Source organism: Heptranchias perlo, chromosome 12, assembly GCF_035084215.1.
Source record: "Heptranchias perlo isolate sHepPer1 chromosome 12, sHepPer1.hap1, whole genome shotgun sequence".
Taxonomy (NCBI): domain Eukaryota; kingdom Metazoa; phylum Chordata; class Chondrichthyes; order Hexanchiformes; family Hexanchidae; genus Heptranchias; species Heptranchias perlo.
The window spans coordinates 27,455,519-27,477,438 of record NC_090336.1 but is presented as its reverse complement, the minus strand read 5'-3'; the positions used below and the strand labels follow the sequence as shown (position 1 = coordinate 27,477,438).

At 41.8% G+C, this 21,920-nt stretch overlaps 1 protein-coding gene and 1 long non-coding RNA gene across 2 annotated transcripts; both read left to right on the top strand.

Moving 5' to 3' along the window:
- Nucleotides 1-2,081: 2,081 nt before the first annotated feature.
- On the top strand, nucleotides 2,082-3,671 carry LOC137327693 (uncharacterized). Its single transcript, XR_010964518.1, has 2 exons — nucleotides 2,082-2,688; nucleotides 3,637-3,671. It is a non-coding gene; the product is annotated as an uncharacterized lncRNA (long non-coding RNA).
- A 7,482-nt stretch (nucleotides 3,672-11,153) lies between these two features.
- On the top strand, nucleotides 11,154-18,174 carry LOC137327914 (troponin I, fast skeletal muscle-like). The gene is made up of 5 exons (XM_067993838.1): nucleotides 11,154-11,253; nucleotides 11,357-11,488; nucleotides 12,517-12,606; nucleotides 16,133-16,315; nucleotides 17,714-18,174. The coding sequence occupies exons 1-5, from the start codon at nucleotides 11,224-11,226 to the stop codon at nucleotides 17,801-17,803; spliced, it is 525 nt and encodes a 174-aa protein (XP_067849939.1). The 5' UTR covers nucleotides 11,154-11,223; the 3' UTR covers nucleotides 17,804-18,174.
- The last annotated feature ends 3,746 nt before the right edge of the window (nucleotides 18,175-21,920 follow it).

Below are 21,920 nucleotides of genomic sequence, written 5' to 3'. Positions count from 1 at the left end.
ACTATTGCTGTGGTATTATCATACATCACTGGGATGACTAAGATGATTTTATCTGGTACCCTGCATGCTTACAGGATTTTGAACATGTGAACTTGGCTTAACGTCGCACATGAAGAACAGCATCTCAGGCAATGCGATACTCCTCCAGTACTGCACTGGAGTGCCAGCATAGACCATGTGTTCCTGTCATAGGCAAGAAAGCTACCAACTGAGCTAAGTTTATCGTGGTGATTTTCTGAATCCTATTGTAATAAGAAGACTGCAGCATCACAATGCAGCTGGATAGCTCACCAATATTACATAAGAACATAAGAAATAGGAGCAGGAGTAGGCCATATGGCCCCTCGAGCCTGCTCCGCCATTCAATAAGATCACGGCAGATCTTCAACCTCAACTCCACTTTCCCGCCTGATCCCTGTATCCCAGATTCCCCTAGAATCCAAAAATCTATCTATCTCAGTCTTGAATATATTCATTGACTCAGCATCCACAGCCCTCTGAGGTAGTGAATTCCATAGATTCACAGGCCTTTGAGTGAAAAAATTCCTCCTTAAATGGCCGACCCCTTATCCTGAGACCATGCCCCCTAATTCTAGACTATCCAGCCAAGGGAAGCAACCTCTCAGCATCTAGCCTGTCAAGCCCTCTCATAATCTTATATGTTTCAATGAGATGACCTCTCATTCTTCTAAACTCCAGACAGTACAGGCCCATTCTACTCAATCTCTCCTCACAGGACAACCCTCTCATCCCAGGAATCAATCTAGTGAACCTTCATTGCACCGCCTCGATGGCAAGTGTATCCTTCCTTAGATAAGGCGACCAAAACTGTACACAGTGCTCCAAGTGAGGTCTCACCAAAGGTATTATAAGGTGAGAAGCAAAAAACAATACAATACTAGATCTACTCAAGGCACTCCTATATTAGAGTTGGAGCTTCAAGAGAGTGGTTCAGGGGGAGTCTCTTGATCTCCAAGTACTACATATTCCTTTTTAATATGCTGCCAGTCCCCATTGGAGTGCCAGTGGGAAAGAGGTGCTTGTTCCTATGCCTCTGACCTCCATTATTGGGACCCTCAAAATATCAGTTCCTGAGCACCGTAGGAAGCAACCATATTGCTGTACCTTGCAGCCGACAACACAATATCAATATAAACATGCCTATAGTGATGCCTGGCTGTGAGCAAGTCTGGTGTGTACAAATCCTTGTTGTGTCTAAGTTCACAGCAAGATACAATCTCACTAGTCAGATTTAATTTTTAAAAAATCTGTCCATATTTATATATCATACACAAAGGCTGTAACAGGAGAATCACATCTACAGAAAACAGTCATTCTAATTATACTACAGCCTTGCAACAAATTCCAACCCAATGTAGTGAGAATTCTCCAAGTTCAGCGAAACAATTTTGCTTGTTAGAGCCACAGGTATCAAAAGATATTAAAACAAAAAGAAACAAAAAAAATACACAGCAGGTCAATCAATATTTGAAAAGATGAAAGTCAGCTTAATATTTTGAGTGGAGACCCTCATTTCAGATTTTCAGTTTGCTAAGGTTCTGGCTTCAAATTTTATGACCATTTTAGTTTGTGGTTATAGTGCACTGCCTGTTTGAGATCAGTAGCTACTGTTATAGTGCAGCCTTCCCCCGGAATATGAATCCTGCTCTGGGTGTCAGGATAGATCTCTGCATATGCTTACTAAACATGCACTGACAGAGCTCCATTGCCAGCCAATATATTTTGAATGCTTTGAGAGCACTGATGGAAGTATCCACACTCAAGCCATTAACAATCATGGGGGAGGGGGAAATTTCCATGGGTAATCCCGATCTACTGCTGTAACTTTGGCAGATCATTGGAACTCCAGAGAAATGGCGTGAATGGTCATTTTTAGCCATTTCTCCAGGGGTTCTGCTGACTTTCCACCAAAGTTTCAGCAGGAGACCAGGAGAATCCGACCAGAAGTTCCAGATGAAGGTTCTGCTTAAGTTTACAAAGTAGTAAGGAGATCCCACAGACTTCAGGAGCACTTTTAAAATGTGATGTCATGCCCATGTGATGCGAGATGGCATCCCCAAGGCCTCTCAGATCAGGACCTCACTCCAAAGTTATCCTGTCACATTTTGCATTGCTGCGAAGCAGAAATTACTTTGCACAATGCAAAAGGGACAACATAACTGCAACCTAAATGTCCCCAGAAAATAGTCAACTCTGTTTCTCCATCCTGAACATTTTAATCTCCTGATATGATTCTTAAGAAGAAAAAAAATTAAAACACTCCAGTTGCTTGCTGATATGTTTAATGGGTTCAGACAGCACTAAAACCATTAGTTCTGATGGTGAAATGCCAATTCATTCCTTGCAGACCTGACTTCACTGAGTACCTTCAAGCTGGTGAAAGTTTTCACTGATGATTTTTTTTTTAAAGCTCTCCGCAGCTCAAAAGTTCCTTGAAGCTGTCTTGCAGTTGATTTATTTATACTCTAAAAGCATAGCTCGGGTATTTCTGGAGGCTGGAGTCTATTGGTCTAAGGAGAACTCATTGCCATAAAGAGAAAGCTGAGTTTTGCTGACCCATCACACAAAGCAATTTATACCGCTTGCTTTTGAAAACTGCCTGTGGCTTGCCGGTCTTCACTGCATCTCTCCAGACTCACTGTCCTCTGTACATCTTCTTTACTGCAGGTGAGCTTTAGATTTTTAAAATCTCATTTTGTTTTTTAATCCACTTTAGTAATCCTTCTTGTGTATTATTATTTTCAACCTGCAACCCTCATGATTTACGGTTGCAATCTAACATCTTTTATTCAACTGTTTATCAAAAGTATTTAAAGTTGTATTGCAACCATGAATGAATAAAATAAAGCAAAATTGTTTCTATAACTGTGATTTAATTTTCTTTATATATTAATATAAATATTTCATTGGTCTGCTAATCAAATAAATGCTTTAAATCAATGAGAGTCACAGGTGAAAAGCATATCTCCATTTCTGCACACCATTACTGTTTTAAAATCATTACATACAATGTAGGATTTTAAAGACTGTTGAATATTCAAATAATCTCACAATAAGTACTATACAGGTACTTCCAAAAGTACATACTTTCAAAAGTCAGCATTTTTCTTCACGAGTAATTTATTTTCAGCAGAAGAAACGGAGGTAGAACGCTCTGGAGAATTTCTCTGGGTTTTGCAAAGAGAAAGATTGTTTTCTTTGGCTGTTGCCTTGCAGCCACCTGGCACTGGTCTTATGCTGTGTGGGATTGAGGAATGACTGACATTAAGGAGCCCATCCAACAAGCACCTGCTCCCCTTCGTGCTCTGACCAAATTTAGAAACACTTTCTCAAATTAATTTCCAAATGCCACCCATTCTTAAGGATATAGTTTCTGCACAGCTAATCTTTCCCTCTTGGGTCTGATTTGGAAAACTGTTACAGGTCATCAGTATTTTGACTTTGAAATTTTTTCCCCATCTCCACATTGATTAATTGAGTAACACAGGCAATGCCATCAATAGCAACTTTGTACAAAAACAGTATAGTTGAAAGTATTTGCATTGAACATTACCCATAAAATAAACATTTCAAGTTATCTATTAAGTTAGTAATCCAATTGTTCTTCATTAACAGGTTATAAAACACAACTATCAAAATGGGAGAGTGAGTATTATCTGTAGTTTTAAATAATTTATGTTTGATTTGCACTGTTTCTCATATAAATCTCGAGCTGTAGTTGCACTTTTCTGCTACCTGTTAACTTGGTGCTAATAAACAATGAACTGTGGAGAATTTGGACTTTGTTTGGATTCTAATGAATTGTTCTTTTTCTTTACAGCGAAGAGGTATGGTGTTGGTTGCTAGTCCCAGGGTAAAATGTTTGTGACTGCATGATACAGGGGATGCTGGAACTAATGTAATGTAATCTTATTCATAATTCAAAGATCACATTCACTGTGAAGCCCAAACCATTTCACAATAGTGCTCTGCGTTCTAACATAGTGTCAATAGTGCTGTCTCTAGGATTTCTGAGAAATCTAATGCTGGTGTGTGAAATGTTCCTGCAAATTCCCATGCAAAGCTTTTTTTCCATTATGGTAAAGCTTGGTAATGAACATGTGAAATGTTTGTGCTTTTTGCAATTGACCCATGAGAACAATTATGGTTTTTATCCTTCCAAACTTGGGTTGTGTCTGGAACTACATAACACAAAGGTGAAGCAATGTTAGTCTGCCACTAGAGATGGTGATGATGGGGAAATTGGAGGTGATGAATTATGAGTAACACACATTAAACTGTATTGGCACAAGTGTGATTTTTCCTATATGATATTGGTTCATGATAGTAAATAAGCCTGGTGACAACACTGGACTTATAAAAATGTTTAAAATAGGGGCATGTTAAATAAGTCAGTAAAATTACGCAGGGGTGGTTTATTTTCCCTGCTCTTTATGATAACACGTTAAAATAGGACAGAGAAGGGGAACTAAGAAAAAATGCAGTGCTGACTTACTACATAGATTTAATCATTTGAAGACTGCTTTGTATTAGGTTAAGAGACCTTGTTTGATAGCAATGCCCAGTCTGCATTACTCCAGTGTCACGGTAGCATCAATTTATAAGTTCCTGAAGAACAATGTAGTGTTTAGCACTTGTACAGGTTTAGAACAACGTATCAGAATCATAGAAAGGTTACAGGATGGAAGGAGGCCATTGGACCCATCGAGTCCGCGCCGGCTCTATGCAAGAGCCATCCAGCTAGTCCCACTGCTCTGCCCTATCCCCGTAGCCCTGCAAATTTTTTCCTTTCAAGTACTTATCCAGTTCCCTTTTGAAGGCCATGATTGAATCTGCCTCCACCACCCCCTCGGGCAGTGCATTCCAGATCCTAACCACTCAGTGTGTAAAAAAGTTTTTCCTCATGTCACCTTTGGTCCTTTTGCCAATCACCTTAAATCTATGCACTCTGGTTCTTGACCCTTCCGCCAATGGAACAATTTCTCTCTATCTACTCTGTCTAGACCCTACATGATTTTGAATACCTCTATCAAATCTACCTCCTTGGAACAGAGACAGTTGTGAGGAGATTTGATAGAGGTAATCAAAATCATGAAGGGTCTAGACAGAGTAGAGAGAAACTGTTCCATTGGCAGAAGGGTCAAGAACTAAAGGGCATAGACTCTATGCCTCTATTTATAAAGCCCAGGATCCCGTATGCTTTTTTAATCGCTTTCTCAACCTGCCCTACCACCTTCAATGATTTGTACACATCTACCCCCAGATCTCTCTGTTCCTGTACCCCTTTTAGAATTGTGCCCACTAGTTTATATTGCCTCTCCTCATTTTGCCGATCGAAATGCATCACCTCGCATTTTTCTGCGTTAAATTTCATCTGCCACGTGTCCGCCCCTCCTCACTGTTTACTACCCTTCCAAGTTTTTTGTCATCTTTAAATTATAAAATTGTGCCCTGTACACCCAAGTCCAAGTCATTAATATATATCAAGAAAAACAGTAGTCCTAGTACCGACCCCTGGGGAACACTACTGTACAATTCCCTCCAGTCTGAAAAACAACCTTTCACCACTACTCTCTGTTTCCATGTTGCTACTGCCCCCTTTATTCCATGGGCCGCAATCTTGATGATAAGCCTACCATGTGGTACTTTATCAAATGCCCTTTGAAAGTCCATATACACCAGATCAACTGCATTGCCTTTATCTACCCTCTCTGTTACCTCATCAAAAAACTCGATCAAGTTAGTTAAACAGATTTGCCTTTAACAAATCCGTGCTGGCTTTCTCTAATCAATCAACCCTTGCCCAAATGACTGTTAATTTTGTCCTGGATTATTGGTTTTAAAAGTTTCCCCACCACTGAGGTTAAACTGACTGGCCTGTAGTTGCTGGGTTTATCCTTGCACCCTTTTTTGAACAAGGATGTAACATTTGCAATTCTCCAGTCCTCTGGCACCACCCCTGTATCTCTGGATGTTTGAAAGATTATGGCCAGTACCTCTGCAATTTCCACCCTTACTTCCCTCAGCAACCTAGGATGCATCCCATTCGGACTGGGTGACTGATCTACTTTAAGTACAGTAGGTTTGTTGCTCCTTGAGATTCAACTAAACAGCCGGCACAAGTAAATGACATGTGGCATTAACCCTATGGAAACCTTAGATAAGACACTTGGCAGGTAAAATTCCTCCTGTCTATAATTTCAGTGAAAGTGTCAGTACACATTCAAAAACAACATTTTCCACCTTTTCCTCGTGCCAACTTTTTCAGTGAGATTGTTGACAGAAGGCATTTCACCCCCAAAAGTCTCGATTTGTTTCTAGATTCTGCTTTTATGTACTTCTACAACGTAGGAGTGGTTTCTCTCTCCATTTTTCTCCCCCTCTCTTTAAGCTAATGACTCATACCCGGGTGTAGTTTCTGGGCCATAGTACTTGATAAGCAAAGATAATGAGTTTTGGTCAGCTATCAAACCATTAACCATAAAGCCATGCCCGATACTGTTCTTAACCTACAACTACATATTCCAGTATTGGTCACCAGACAGCAATCAGGAATAGCAACTCTGACTGATTTTTCCTCTCCCTAACAGGGGATGTTAAAGTTCATTGCAGTGTCTTCATTGTTGTCTTGGTTTAGTTCAGTACTTTGCTATAAGGTGTAATTACCCACTGAGCCATTGGAGGAGTCAGAACTTGGTGCTTTTTTCTCACTTTCAGTCATGGTTTCCAAAATTCCATAGACATTTATTTGGGATTTCCAAAGACACGTGTAATTTGAACGCTGCAGCTATAAGATTGTTCTGTATTATAGCAGGAGTTGGGGACAAGGTGCAAGGGAATAATTATACATGAAATTTTGATGGAGAAAGATTGATGGACCGAAGTACCTTTTCTAGCTATTGATTTTATGTTCTTATGCTATATTCTTAAAAGGAAAGAGGCAATGGCAAAAGAGAGAGAAATACATATAATATGTGCAGTTATTAATCAAGCTGAGGCCCAAATCATAGGTTCGGACTAGGGGGAGAAACTATTCCCCCAATATTAATATTGAGGGAGGGCTATAATGATTGTCTTTGTCTTACTTGAGTGGGCTCAGTGCCTAAATGGTACAATTAAATGGTACAATTTTAAAGAGGGTGCAGGAACAGAGAGACCTGGGGATTCACATACATAATTCTTTGAAGGTGGCTGGACAAGTTGATAAGGCTGTTAAAAAAGCAGATGGGATCCTTGGCTTTATTAATAGCGGCATAGAGTACAAAAGCAAGGAAGTTATGGTAAACCTTCATAAATCACTGGTTGCGCAGTGTGTTCAGTTCTGTTCTCCCAATGATTCACGCAAGTATAGGCTGGGCATTCAGCCAAGCCATATAGGCCAGTTATTGGAATTTTTTAATTGGTAGGCTTTTTAAACCCTCGCCAGCCATCAGTAAAGATCTGTGGCCAGAACTAAAAGTTTTAATTTCCAACTTTTTGAACAAACTCATATATGCAAGGCTACGTATGGGTTGTTGTTTCTCTGCTGTCACCAGTGCTCCAGAGTCTGCCTCACAGGATACATGCGGCAGATTCAACAACACTGGGATTCAAGGCAAATTTGAACCACTTCCATTTAAAATATAAAGAGAATATTAAATAAAGCCTATGAATTCAGTTAACACGTACCAAATTTTCCACTGACTAAAACAGAGATTGTACCATTGCTTAAGTTGTACCCTTTTTGTTTGCTGCTTGTAAAAAGCTACATGTAAGGGCAACGTATACAGAGTGCTTTACTGTCACAATGGGGAGGCTTTTTACCCCCGCATGATGGGTGGGAGAGGGTCAGGTTGGAGGGGACTAAATCAGCAAATATGCGAAACCCGACCTAAACCCGCTGTGAACGCACCTACTTCTGTTTTAACCGCGGCGAGTTTGGAAGCGTCCGTGTAACCCGCACTGGAGAGGAGGATCCATCATTATAATATGTGAATGAGACTCCGTTCATAATATTTTGGCAGCCATTTAAATTTAATGGTAGCCGGCCGGGTTTCTCAGGACTCAGGAAACCCAGCAGCTAAAGGGAAACGGGGGCTGCTGGATCAAGCAGCTAAGTGCTTTTTATAGCACTGCTTGTGGGCCAGGAGGAATAGGAGTGCTTCCCCCAGCCCTTCGAGCAAATCTTCTGCCACGATTGGCCAACCACCACTGCCCCCAAACCCGTGATCTCTCCCAGTACCCCCTCCCTCCCAATTGTCGGTCCAACCCCTGCCCCACCCCCCCAATCCTACGATATTTCCCAGTTGCCGGAGACCATTCCCAACGGTCCCCTGCTGTGGCCTTCCACCACTGGCTTTCCCGCATGGCAGCCGGACAGAGAAACGGAGTAAAAAATGATAATGAGGTCCTGCCGTTAAATTCGGCAGGACCTTTGCGTTCCTGGCATTTCTGGATTTCTCCCCTTGCATACAGCTGCCCTCACTCCCTCCCCGCCTCTCTGGAAATATCAAGGCCAATGAAATCATAAACCACCCATTATTGTATCATTACAGCAGATTGACAACACCTCATTTAAGTTCCTACAGCTGATTGACTGAAAGTTACTTTGCAGTCAACTGCCAATTGATAACACTTGTGATCAATCTTAACTCCTCTGACAATGTCATAAAGTGAAGACGCAATATTATGAGAGACTCATCCACAGTTTGGGGAGGATATAAGCTGTACAGCACCACAATAATAGTTAAAATGTTGTTTATTAAACAGATTGTTCAATGGCTCAGTAGGTAAAAACACTGCTTAATGTAGAACGGGCCCAGGGGGTGCAAAAAGATCCCAGGTTTGGTCCTCTTTCTGTGCTGAGATAACTGTTTGCAGTTGGATGTAGGTAGGGGTACTATAAGTGACCTGAACTTTCAGCCTATCCTCAGCCTGCCAAGATGATACATACAAATGCTATTATTATTAAAACTCATTCACACCTTACAGATTTTATCCGTCATGTTTTTTGCCTCCAATTTTCTTCCCTCCTTTCTTGAAGATAGCAACCCATACTGAGGTATAGTTCCACTGGTGCCAGTCAGACTCCGGAAAAATGCTCAAGTGGCTTTAACCTCAGCCTCAGAATAGCATCCCCTACTTCTGGCAAAAAAAAAATCCCAAAGTGGAATAAAATTACCTCCGTTAACATGTTGATTTATACACAAGTATAAAAGTTGACATCAGGGACGGGATTAAGACTATTCAAGAAATTATTGCCCTGTAATTACTTCCGGGTGTCGATTATTTTCTGAATAGTTTATATGACTCTCTGGAGGATCTTTCCTCCAGTTTGAGAATACATTCTCTGAAATCCTTCCATATTACTAAACCGCAAGGCATCATGTGTGGCAAGGAGCCACAGTAATACACTTAAACAATAAAGGTCAAACAAGCCAATACATGTTTTTTATATATTCAACCTGGGGATCTGGGCATCACTGACAAGGCAGGCATTCAAGGGATTGGCCATCCCTAGTTGCCCTGAGAGGTGGTGGGCCTTCTTCTTGAACCACTGCAGTTGTGTGCTGAAAGTGCTCCTACAATGCTGTTAGGTGGAGGCAGATTCAATCATGGCCTTCAAAAAGGAACTGGATAAGTACTTGAAAGGAAAACATTTGCAGGGTTACGGGGATAGGGCGGGGTAGTGGGACTAGCTGGATTGCTCTTGCATAGAACTGTCACAGGCTCGATGGGCCGAATGGCCTCCTTCCGTGCTGTAACCTTTCTATGACTATGATTCTGGTAGGGAGTTCCAGAATTTTGACCCAGTGATGATGAAGGAATAGCGATATATGTCTAAATCAGGATGGTGTGTGACTTAGAGGGGAACTTGGAGATGGTGGTGTTCCCAAACTGCCCTTGTCCTTCTAGGTGGTGGAAGTTGCAGGTTTGAGAGATGTTGCTGTAGAAGCCTTGGCGAGTTACTGCAGTGCATCCTGTGGGCAGTACACACTTCAGCCACGGTATGCTGGAGGTGGAGGGAGTGGATGTTTAGGCTAATGGATGGAGTGCCGATCACGCTGACTGCTATGCCCTGGATGGCGTCTAGCTTTTTGAGTGTTGTTGCAGCTGCACCCATCCAGGCAAGTGGAGAGTATTCCATCGCACCCCTGACTTGTGCCTTTTAGGTGGTGGAGAGGCCTTGGGGAGGCAGGATGTGAGCCACTGGCCACAGAATATCCAGCCTCTGATCTGTTGTAGTAGCTACCAAATTTTTGTGACTGGTATAGTTGAGCTTATGGTCAATGGTAACCCCCACGATGTTAATGATGGGGCTTTGGTGACGGTAATGCCATTGAATGTCAAGGTGAGTTGGTTTGGCTCTCTCTTGTTGGTCTGGTGCCAATTGGTCCTGGTAGAACCCAAACTGAGCATTGGTGAGCAGGTTATTGGTGAGTAAGTGCCGCTTGATAGCACTGGTGATGACTCCTTCCATCACTTTGCTGATGACTGTGAGTAAGCTGTCGTAGAAACCCAAATTGTGGGTGTGGGACTGGAGTCACATATAGGCCAGACCGGGTAAGCATGGCAGGTTTACTTCCCCAGGGGATATTAGTGAACCAGTTGGGTTTTTAGGACAATCCGACAGCTTCATGGATACTTTTACTGATACCAGCTCCTTATTGCATATTTATGTTTTTTAAACTGATTTCAAATTCTCAAATTGCCATGGTGGAATTTCAATTCATGTCAATTATATCACAAGGTTTCCATGGTAACAACCAAATTGAATTGACTAAAAGTGCTCCAGGTGCATTACTGATGGTGGATCACAAGGGTGGTTGGGTTTGGGTGAACAACCAAAATTCTACCGTCAATAAAATGGCCATTTAAGTCACAAGAATATATGTCAGTCCAATTTATTTTTAATGGAAAACCATTAGCGAAGTGACAAGGCTGATATTGCAGATCATCAACAAAGTTGGAAATAAAAAGACAGAAGATGAAATAAATCAAGTGGTTGGGTGACACCAAGCCTGGGTTTTAAAATATTGTGGGTTGTAGGAGAAAGGTTTATTGGAATCTTATTCCAAGATGAACTGCTGAGCTGGAAGTTATTGCACACTAACAGCATGTTCCTCTGCTCTGCTAGCCATCTGCCCATCAATCTAATATTAATTTACTTTGCAATCTTTCCTCCCTTTCTCTGTTCCTGTATCACTACAGAAAAAACACAAGATGACATCTTCTCGCAAAATACATCTGAAGGTAACTTTTCAGTCTAACATGTCATTTCTTTGTACTAATTGTCTTATACAATATGTGAATGGTTTCCCATTTAACTAATTGCTTCATCGCACTTGCATTTCAGAGTTTGCTGCTCTCACTTGCCAAAACTGCACTTGAGAAGGAAGAAGCAGAACGGATAGCGGAGAAGGAGAGTTATATGGCAGAACATTGTGAACCTCTGCAGTCTCATGGGCTTTCAGTTGCAGATTTACAGGTTATTTTCATGATCATTTTCTTTTTAGTCTGAGGGTCCCACACCATATAGAACTGAAAGATCTTAGACTGGGGAGCAGGGATCAAGATACACTGGCCAAAGCAATGTAGAGGGGAGTTTTCAATTTACTAGCTTGGGCAGTAATCTGTGCTATCACTGAGAAAAAGGGAAATATTACTTCACTTATCAACAGTGTCACTTGAACACAGAACCAAAAATATGATTTACAAAACAAGTGCATCTTAAGAGGGTGACTTTCCCACATGCATATGGATCTCTGTTCCCATCACAACCTAATTAGCTAACTTGTAAAATTTAACACAATAATCACAGATCACATACCTGTACAAAACATCCATCAGCAATTTTTGTTTTTCATATTTTTCCTTTTCTAATTTCACTCTCAGTGTAGCCACCGGCCACATGCCCTAGTTGGAAAAGTAGGCCTCCTTCGAAGGGGTGCTGCATCTATTCTGTTCTACAGATGGACCCACAGGAAATTGCAGTCTTATGGGTGGAAACAGACATTTTATCCATTCCCTTTGACAGGATAATGCGAAGGCAATCAGTCTGGAGAACTATTTAAACTAAAACATACACTTTGAATAAAGATTTTTAAAAAACTTTCTGCTGCTGTGATGCTGTAACTTCGCTGGAAATGCGGCATAAATAGGGTTTCTGTCCCAATTCTGGCGAAGTTACTGTGACGCAACAGTAAGTCCGAGGAAATTGAGGCCAATGAGAAAACTTGCACATTGATTCATCTCCTTCATTTTGACTTCTCGTAGACTCATCCACAGCTCACCAATGCCGGTTGGCAGTTTTGGAATTCAAGCAGGACTTTCTAGTCAGTCAGTTATTACTTCCCATTTGGGCTTTACTGCTCGTCCAATGCAGTTCACAGCAGGCCCTTTTGTAAATTTCAGTGATAACGTGGGGTGTGCTTTAAATTGCATTGCAATTGTGGAATGAAAAGAAAGATCCAGTGCCACCACAATGTTGAGTTTTCTCACTATCTGTCTCAACAGGACTTGTGTAAAAAACTCCATGCGAGGATAGATGTGGTTGATGAGGAGAGATATGACCTGGATTCCAAAGTATCGAAGAGCAGCAAAGAGGTAATGGTCACCTTTAGAAGGGTCCTCCCCATGGAAAACCTCAACGTATTTTGTTCCTTTTTGGAGCAACATTTTAGAATGATACTAAGCACTAACACAATATAAAGTCCTTATAAACATTTTAACTGTAGAAAAGATTCTTAACGTTTAAACCTATGGCCACGTTACTGTATCACATGAAATAAGTCAGGGCTATAATATGGTCCACAGGCTGGCCTAATACTACAGATAATGCAATGTGAATACTGTAACCAAAAGCACAATCACAGGAACTAAGAAACCAATGACATCAACATCGAAGAACATTCACTCTGTGTGGGTGAAATTGACCAACGGTAGTAGTGCAAAATGGACAGATAGCGAATCAGCAGCTCACTTCATCCCACACCTGATTTTCTTTTCTATTGAAGTCACTGCCGATTCTCTATCGGCCTATTTTGTGCGACTACCGTTCACCAATTTCACTCCATAAAGATTTTTGACAGATCGTAACATAAAAGAGTGGAATGAAAAAATGCTATTTAGCCCTTTATGTTCACTCCTTCCACAGACTTTGAACTATCTACTCAATCATAGACATAATCCCACCCACTTAGTCTGCATAAATACTTGTTGATCCCCAAAGGTAATCAAGTAAAACACAATATTCATCAATCCCCACATCCCTTCCATTGAACTTAAGCTTGCCACCCAGACATTTCTCATTCCTCTTCCTCCAATGGGCCTTACAGCAAAAGTTCATGCTCAGTTCCCAGAGCAGCTAAGTGGGAAATGAGGGTGGAGGCACACTGCACATGTCTCTGCTCCCACAACGCTGCCCCAGGATTTCTAGGGCTTCCTTGGATCAATATAACTGGGCTTGTACATGTAATAGGTGCAGGTGCAACATAACAACGTAAATGAAGCAGCAGGCAGCATTCCCAACATTCCGCCCACTTTCCTCTGACTTCACCCGTGGGGCACTCAAACAGAGAGACTTCCCAAGAACTCTGGCGATGGGGGCTTGCACCAAAACTCTGTACGCACTAGAGGGTCTGTGGAGGTCCTGGGAGCACCCCAAAAAAGAACATCAGGTATTTTAAATATTCTCTGGATGATCTTCGGGCCTTGGGGCTTTCCAGCAACAGTGAGAATGCCCAAATGCTAGCGACCAGGAACATAGTTGCAAGCCTCTCAATCTGCAGCTTCACTCAATCCCAGTGTAAGGCTCTGCCAAGACAAGACTGTGCCCAGAGGCACTCAGGCCGTGTAGATGGTCTGGTCCAGGGATCAATTCCTCCCCTCACAGGCACAGTGCACATTTGGTACACTGCGCCAGTTAATTGCCCAGCAGAAACCTGGGAGGAAAATGTAGTAATTCACCATCTTAATTTAAACCTATCTCTGTAACGTCTAATATTATTCCCAATCAGGTATTTAGTTACTTTTTGAATGAGTTAATCAATGAACATCAATTGTTTTTGCTGTTGCAGTTTTTCCCTATTTATTATTTAGTTATTTGTTTTCTCCATTTAAATAACTCGTAAGCCTTGTAAAATAAATCAATTGAAATTTTTAAGCTTAAATATTCAAAAAAAGCTCCATAAGTAGATACAGGCTACATACCTTAATATCTGAAGTATGAAACAAGAGTTTGCATTTGTATCATTCAATTGTCTCCCAAATACGTTACACTTGACTTGGGACAGTGCAGAGGATTACAAAAAGACACTCTGCTTTATTGATTGAGACATTTCAGATACATCGGAGGAGGTCAGATACAAAGAGAAATGATGTGACCCAGACTCATTATTTAAAAATGCTTTTGTTCTTTTTAAAATATTTGCGTCTCCCCATGACATCTGCAGTACTTCAGCTAGGAAGCTGGGCACATACCTTATCTTCAGATCTCTGCCAATGCTTCTCTGCAAACCAGCTGCTGGAAGTTACTAAAAAAATATCCTGGGTGACCACCCATCTGTGGGAAGCTTATGGCCTTCGCTCTGCATCTTTCCCCAACGGCACAGCTTGCTCCAAATCATGCCACGCTTCAATGTGCTGTGCCATCAGAGAACAGTTAACCACAGTTCACACGAAGAGGGACTGTGCAACTTTGTTGGCAGAGATTACATTGAAAACGCATTTAGTGTCCCAGGTGAAAGTCAGGAAAATATTTCATTGATGAAGAGTCAAACTCAAATCTAGATAGTGAAGACCATATCTTCATGGATATCAATTGTCTCCTCCAAGGCTTTAACTAAAATGAAAAGCTTTTTCCAGTAAAAGGCTGCATTATGGATTGGTGCTTTCTATCACTTTACAGTAGGTTAAGATTTGATTAGTATTGTTGTCAAGTATATTGTTGTCACCGTACTAACCAAATCTTATCCTATTCTAAGGCAGTAGAAATCATATTGGGGTAGAAATTAGTCAGGGCCTGAACCAAGAAGCCTGCCTCCAGAGGTAGCTCGCCTGACAAAAACATTTCGGGTAACTTGAAGGAGGGGGAAGGAAGGGGGTTGGAGCAGGCAATGAGATGGGAGGGGCATCATGAGGACCATGGAGTCGGAGGGAGCACTTCACTCCTCCTTGCTCCATGGAAAGGCTTTTTTAAAAAAGAAAATTAAAAATAACTTAATTTTAGTTGGCAGCCGCAAGGGCCACTGAAGATTCCTGAGAAGGGTAGGCCCGAGGACTGCCCCGCTTATCGGTAACAAATTTTGTAGCCGTGTCCTTCATCAGGTGTTAGATCACTCATTAACACATTCAAAAGGGTCCAATGTCTGTTTTTAGGCGGCCGCCTGGGACACCTATAAATGGGCATGACGAAATTAGCAGTAGGCCCAACTCCTTCGCAGATTGGGCACAGGCCGTCCCACTGCTAAATTGGTATGCTTTGCACACATTTTACACCGACAAATGGATGCAGCGCAGCCCATACCAATTTCTACCCCATAGAATATAGAACATTTGTTTGGGGTTGCTGATGAGCACGACTTTAGGAAAAATGATGTCAAACTTGTCCCAGTAAAGTACAGCACTGGAGTGCAGAGACAGAAGCACTTTTGATATTTAAGTTTTCCTCACCTGTTATTGTGGTAATCATTTCCACAAAGGCACATGGATATCCAATGTAGTACAGTAGTATAGCAGTTAAATGTCCACAGTTGCTACAGCCCACTGCAAGGTTTCAATTGATCTTGCCAGACATATCACACTAGTTGCTTTCCTGCAATACAAAGTAGCTTCTTGTTCTTTTTCTGTGATTTTAAAATCCTCTTGATGAGCATCAATGAAATACTGTGGAGAATAAACAGAAAGCTATGCATTATCAATGAAAAGCACTTATAACTCAGGAAATAGGGATGGGGTTACGATGGGCTCAGGGCTGTGGGTGGGAGTCCCACTCCAACCCTCCTTCAGCAGGACGAAGTAAATACAAACCTGATTTCAGCACAGGAACGAGGAAGAATGTATAGGATGGTGTATTTGGGACCATTTCCTATTTATGTGTAAATGTTAATACTTGACTCTGTCAATCTGGCAGATTGATGACCTGAACATGAAAGTCTTTGATCTGAGAGGCAAGTTCAAGAGGCCACCACTCAAGAGAGTGCGTATGTCTGCTGATGCCATGCTACGCGCTCTGCTGGGTTCCAAACACAAGGTGTCCATGGACTTGAGAGCCAACCTGAAGCAGGTGAAGAAAGAGGACACTGAGAAGGAAAAGGTAAGGCAACATCCTTGAAAACTGTGGCTGAACTTTCTAATTATCCAGTAAGGGAAAAAAAACACAGATGTTGAGCCAAAGAAAGCGAAATTAGGATGGGTGACCAAAAGTTTGGTCAAAGAGGTGGGTTTTAAGAAGGGCCTTAAAGGAGGAGAGGCAGAGGGAATTCCAGGGCATGGGGCCTAGGCAGCTGTAGGTATGACCACCAAGGTAAAGGGAAGAGGGGATGTACAAAAAGAGTCAGAGGAATGGAGAGGCAACACTTAAGTCTCCAGATTTAGTCTTAGTGGGGGTAATTTTAACTTTTGGCGATAGTGCTAAACGGGCGATATCGGATCAGCCGCCTGTTATACACCTCCCCCGATTTTCAACCGGCAGAGGTATATAACCGGCAGCCAATCTCATATTGACCATTTTACACTATTGGCAAAAGTTAAAATTACCCCCCATGTATTTCTGAGTAAGGGAAAAAGGAAAAATATTGTCAGGATTCCTATCACAACTTAGTGACTTCTTCAAGGAAGTGCACCTATATGGACATCTGGTAGGGGCAGAACCGGGCTGTTAGTAATGCCCACACAGTGCTTGCCTTCATTGTTTAAGCTCACATATGAAGAATAACCATTCAAGCAAAATACTTGAACAAGGGCTGGTGTAGTACCCTAGCATGAGTCAATGCTTTCACAAAAGGAAGGAAGAAAATGGAAAAAAAGTTACAGGGAATTATATTTGTGTTTCTCTTGTTGTAAATCCCAAAATGATTGTGGTGGGGGGGGGGGTGCAGAAGTTGAATTAACTGCCCCCCACCCCTGCCAACTGTCAATTTCCCACACCCTTCTCTTTGAAACGTGCTGACTTGTGCTGGGGCACAATTCCACAAATGCCAACATCCTTCAAAGCATCACAGAGGCTGTCATTCTTCATGTATAAGGCTAGACAGTGAGTGTCAGCAGGCTATTTTAACATGGGAGCAGCATTGCCAAGCCCAATGCTATCCTTAGATGACATCCATGCAATTTCCAGCAGGGATCACTGGATACCCGTCAGGAGCTGTACAGATGGCTGATTTTTCTGTCCCTTCCTGCCCCGGATGAAGTCAGCTGATACAGCATAGACGAGGAATGATTCCTGGCACCTTATGGTCTATAAGTTTCAGTTTCACATGAGCATTTATCATGTGAGTCACCACGGAAGCCCCAGAACTAGGAATAAATGAGCATTAAAATTTATTTTAGTTCCTGAAAAATTGCCTGACCTAACAGAGGGGGATATAAATTCCAAAGGCCTGTGTGTGTTCACACCTGTGGGTGTGCCCATGTACTGCACATATGTATCGTGTGTTTGTTCAGTGTTTTGCAGAACTGCATTCTTAAATTTCACAAATTACTTTCGTTGCAGGATCTGCGTGATGTTGGAGACTGGCGTAAGAATATTGAAGAGAAGGCTGGAATGGAAGGCAGGAAGAAGATGTTTGAGGGTGCTGACTAAAACTTGTTTCTGTAAAACCAAATACTACATTTAATATTTGTAATAAAATATATGTAGGTCAACTTTGTTCTCATCGGTATTGGAAATATGTTGTGCTGATTTAGTTAGTTCCATTTGGAATGAGAGGATAACATAGCTGTTGGAACGAAGAGGTTGAGATCTAGATTGAACTTAATCCATCTCTTTACTGCTTGACATTATGTATCTCCAAGCCACCCCAGTACATGCTAAGTGTCCGTTACTTTGGAATGACAAAAAGGTGCATAATAACTTTACAGCATCAGTTGTAAGAAAATGTATTTTATGATCTATGTACTGCACATCTAAAGTTACAGTGTAAATAAACTCTTCAAAGCAGTGTTGATTTTTAATCATGAGTATTCTGAGGCTTCCTTTGGTCACTTCTGCTGTACTGTAGGAAACTCGTGCAAATGCATGGCGTAGTGACCAGCATCCTTGTGCAGCGTGCTCATTGTCAGAAATGGAGCCTGCAGCCTGACAGTGGGGGGTGGGTGACTTGGATAGAAGACTGCACTCTTCCTGCATCACCACAACAATGATATCGCAACCTATAGTGTCATAGCCTAATTTCCAGCTCTGGCACCCAGTTATCCAAAGTCAACATAAAGACGTGCAGGAATCCCACATACTGTTTTAGGGAGGGAAGAAGTTGGGGGCACGGAGCAGTGGCTAGGTGATTTTCCATGAGGACAAAACAAATATCTGACAGCAAACTACCTTGATTCTGAGCAGTACCTGCGTAGTAATGAGGAACGGTCAGATTTAGAAGGAGAAGGTTCTGCTTGAAAATCTCCTTGATCTCCTGAGAATTTTTTTTTATTCGTTCATGGGATGTGGGCATCGCGGGCAAGGCCGGCATTTATTGCCCATCCCTAATTGCCCTTGAGAAGGTGGTGGTGAGCCGCCTTCTTGAACCGCTGCAGTCCGTGTGGTGAAGATTCTCCCACAGTGCTGTTAGGAAGGGAGTTCCAGGGACGATGAAGGAACGGCAATATATTTCCAAGTCGGGATGGTGTGTGACTTGGAGGGGAATGTGCAGGTGGTGTTGTTCCCATGTGCCTGCTGCTCTTGTCCTTCTAGGTGGTAGAGGTCGCAGGTTTGGGAGGTGCTGTCGAAGAATCCTTGGCGAGTTGCTGCAATGCATCCTGTGGATGGTACACACTGCAGCCACTGTGCGCCGGTGGTGAAGGGAGTGAATGTTTAGGGTGGTGGATGGTGTTCCAATCAAGCGGGCTGCTTTGTCCTGGATGGTGTCGAGCTTCTTGAGTGTTGTTGGAGCTGCACTCATCCAGGCAAGTGGAGGGTATTCCATCACACTCCTGACTTGTGCCTTGTAGATGGTGGAAAGGCTTTGGGGAGTCAGGAGGTGAGTCACTCGCCGCAGAATACCCAGCCTCTGACCTGCTCTTGTAGCCACAGTATTTATATGGCTACAAATGTTACAAATAAAATAAATGATGAAGCTCCTAAGATGCAATTCATTTAGTTTTTCAGGAAGCATCTAATAAAATTCCACACAAAATACTTCTAATTAAGCTAAAAACCACAAGGATCCAGGATCGTACAGTGAAACCTGTATAAATATATACTCCCATAAAACAGACTTCTGCAAAAAATGGACACTTATTGAGAGACCCAAATAACTTACATTGTAAAGTATACAAGAGGCACCCTGAAACCACAGACACTCACAAATTCCGAAATACGGACAGTCGTCAATGCACCAAGTCCTTTCACAACTTAAAACACGCGGCTCAGCCTGACGTCACACTTCAAAGTACATATTGTATCTGAATCTGAAGATCGTGATGACCGATGGATTGTTACCAGATTCCTTATTGTCCATGCCGGTATCGGAGATTGAATCACCCCTGCAGCCGGGCGACGTGTAAAATGGGTAGTTGATCCCGTTATCGCCCGTTTTGCACTACCGGCCAAGAAGAATTTCACCCTCAGGGAGCTTTGGAAGGGTCCCTGAGAATAATGGATAACACATCACTTTCGATATCTGGACCATGTAGTGCAGCAATATAAAAAGCTAATAGAACTGTGGGACATGTAGCCAAAACAGCAGAGTACAAATCTACTGAGATTATGCTGGAGGTTTACAAACTATACTCTCTGGAGTTTAGAAGAATGAGAGGTGATCCCATTGAAACATATAAGATTATGAGAGAGCTTGACAGGGTAGATGCTGAGAGGTTGTTTCCCCTGGCTGGAGAGTCTAGAACTAGGGGGCATAGTCTTGGGATAAGAGGTCAGCCATTTAACACTGTGATGAGGAGGAATTTCTTCACTCAGAGGGTTGTGAATCTTTGGAACTGTCAACCCCAGAGAGCTGTGGATGGGGAGTCACTGAGTATATTCAAGGATCAGATAGATAGCTTTTTTGGACTCTCGGGAAATGAAGGGTAATGGGGATCGGGCAGGAAAGTGGTGTTGAGGTCGAAGATCAGCCACAATGTTATAGAATGGCGGGGCAGGCTTGAGGGGGCCACATGGCCTACTCCTGCTCCTATTTTTTATATTCTTATCTTCTTACAACAGTAGCTCAGTACAGCCTTGAAATTAGAATTGGTGGTATTGGCAGATGAACAATGAACATGCTATGACTTTCTTCTGTCTCTTTCTTTAGCAGAGGCATGTTACGCTTTCATTCAATAACATTGCCAACAGTAATTTCTAGACTTACAACACAAAAATTTTGCTTTAGAAAGTATTAGACAGCAGACAGAAAAGTGCAAAAAGATTGAATCAAAATGTAAAGGAAATGGAGCTATGAAGAAAAATGATAGAAGCTTAAATTTACAGACTACAATAAAGATAATTAAGTGGGGACCTCATAAAAGTATATAAAAGAAAGAAAGAACTTGCATTTACATGGTGTCTTTTTTGACCTCAGGATGTCCCAAAGTTCTTCACAGTCAATGAAGTACTTTTAAGTGTGGTCACTGTTATAATGTATGGAAACATGGCAGCCAATTCTCACACTGCAAGGTTCCACAAACAGCAATGAGATAAATGATCAGATAATCTGTTTTGGTGGTGTTGGTTGAAGGGTAAATATTGGCCAGTACGCTGGGAGAAGTCCTTTACATAAAATATAAAATCAAATGTAATTATAAAGTAGTCTTAGATTGTTTCTTCAAAGTAAGTCAGGAAAACAGGGCCATGGGCTGTAAATGGAAATGATAGAAAAGTAAGATTAGAATAGGTGTTAGGGAAAGCTTCTTTACTTAAAGTGAACATTTTTGGAATAATCTACCAAGCAGAATAATAGAAGCACAAACTTGGGGTTATTCAAAATATAATGAGATGCCAAAATGGGAGATCTATTGTACTATAGGGATAAGCTTTGATAGGCTTTTTGTTATCCTGTCTACATATTTTGTTACATACTCTCCTGAAAGTCCTAATAAATGACTCAAGGCCATCAGAGACAGAAGCTGGTAGGAATGGGATCTGCCAGCATTCTTGGTTAGGGAGCAGCGCACAGTGTAAAAAAACAAAAAGGACGGAGGCAAAGAAATAGGAGAAAATGATATACAGGGGTTAACCAGGAACTCTATACTCAAGAGAGTTAGAAAACCAGAACCTAGAACAGATACTACATTGAATACTGGGCAGTACAGGACAAACACATCCAATTCACCATCACCATCGGTATTTGTGAGACATGCGTCTTGCAAAATGAACATTATTGCATTATTCTGATGCATTAAACAGCACTGTTTAATATTACCACTGATTGAAAAACGGACATTCACTGCATCGTCATTTACTAACAATATACATGACTCACTTTTCGCAACAGGACATTTCCAATATTGTAGTAATTGAATCATGGGGCTGAAAGATTTAACAATGTTCAAAATTGGCTCTAATCAGTTATTATTAATCTTTCTGGGTGGTTCAATTGGTAAATAGACAGAGCCAGGCAAAAAGAAGGTCCCAAGATTGATTTCCTATCTTGCAGGGTTAGCCAATCTCAGCTGTGGTGGGAAAATTGGCCTCACCATTCTTGACCTGGGCACAGAAAGTCCAGCCAGGGTTCCCGCTGGAAAAAGCATGTGTCATGTGAAAACAGATTGCTCAG

What these genes read in the sequence shown, in the direction of transcription:
- LOC137327914 (XM_067993838.1), top strand. Translation starts at nt 11,224, where the DNA reads ATGACATCTTCTCGCAAAATACATCTGAAG. An exon ending in TATCGAAGAGCAGCAAAGAG is followed by an intron (nt 12,607 to 16,132) that starts GTAATGGTCACC and finishes TCAATCTGGCAG; the next exon opens with ATTGATGACCTGAACATGAA. An exon ending in AGGACACTGAGAAGGAAAAG is followed by an intron (nt 16,316 to 17,713) that starts GTAAGGCAACAT and finishes CTTTCGTTGCAG; the next exon opens with GATCTGCGTGATGTTGGAGA.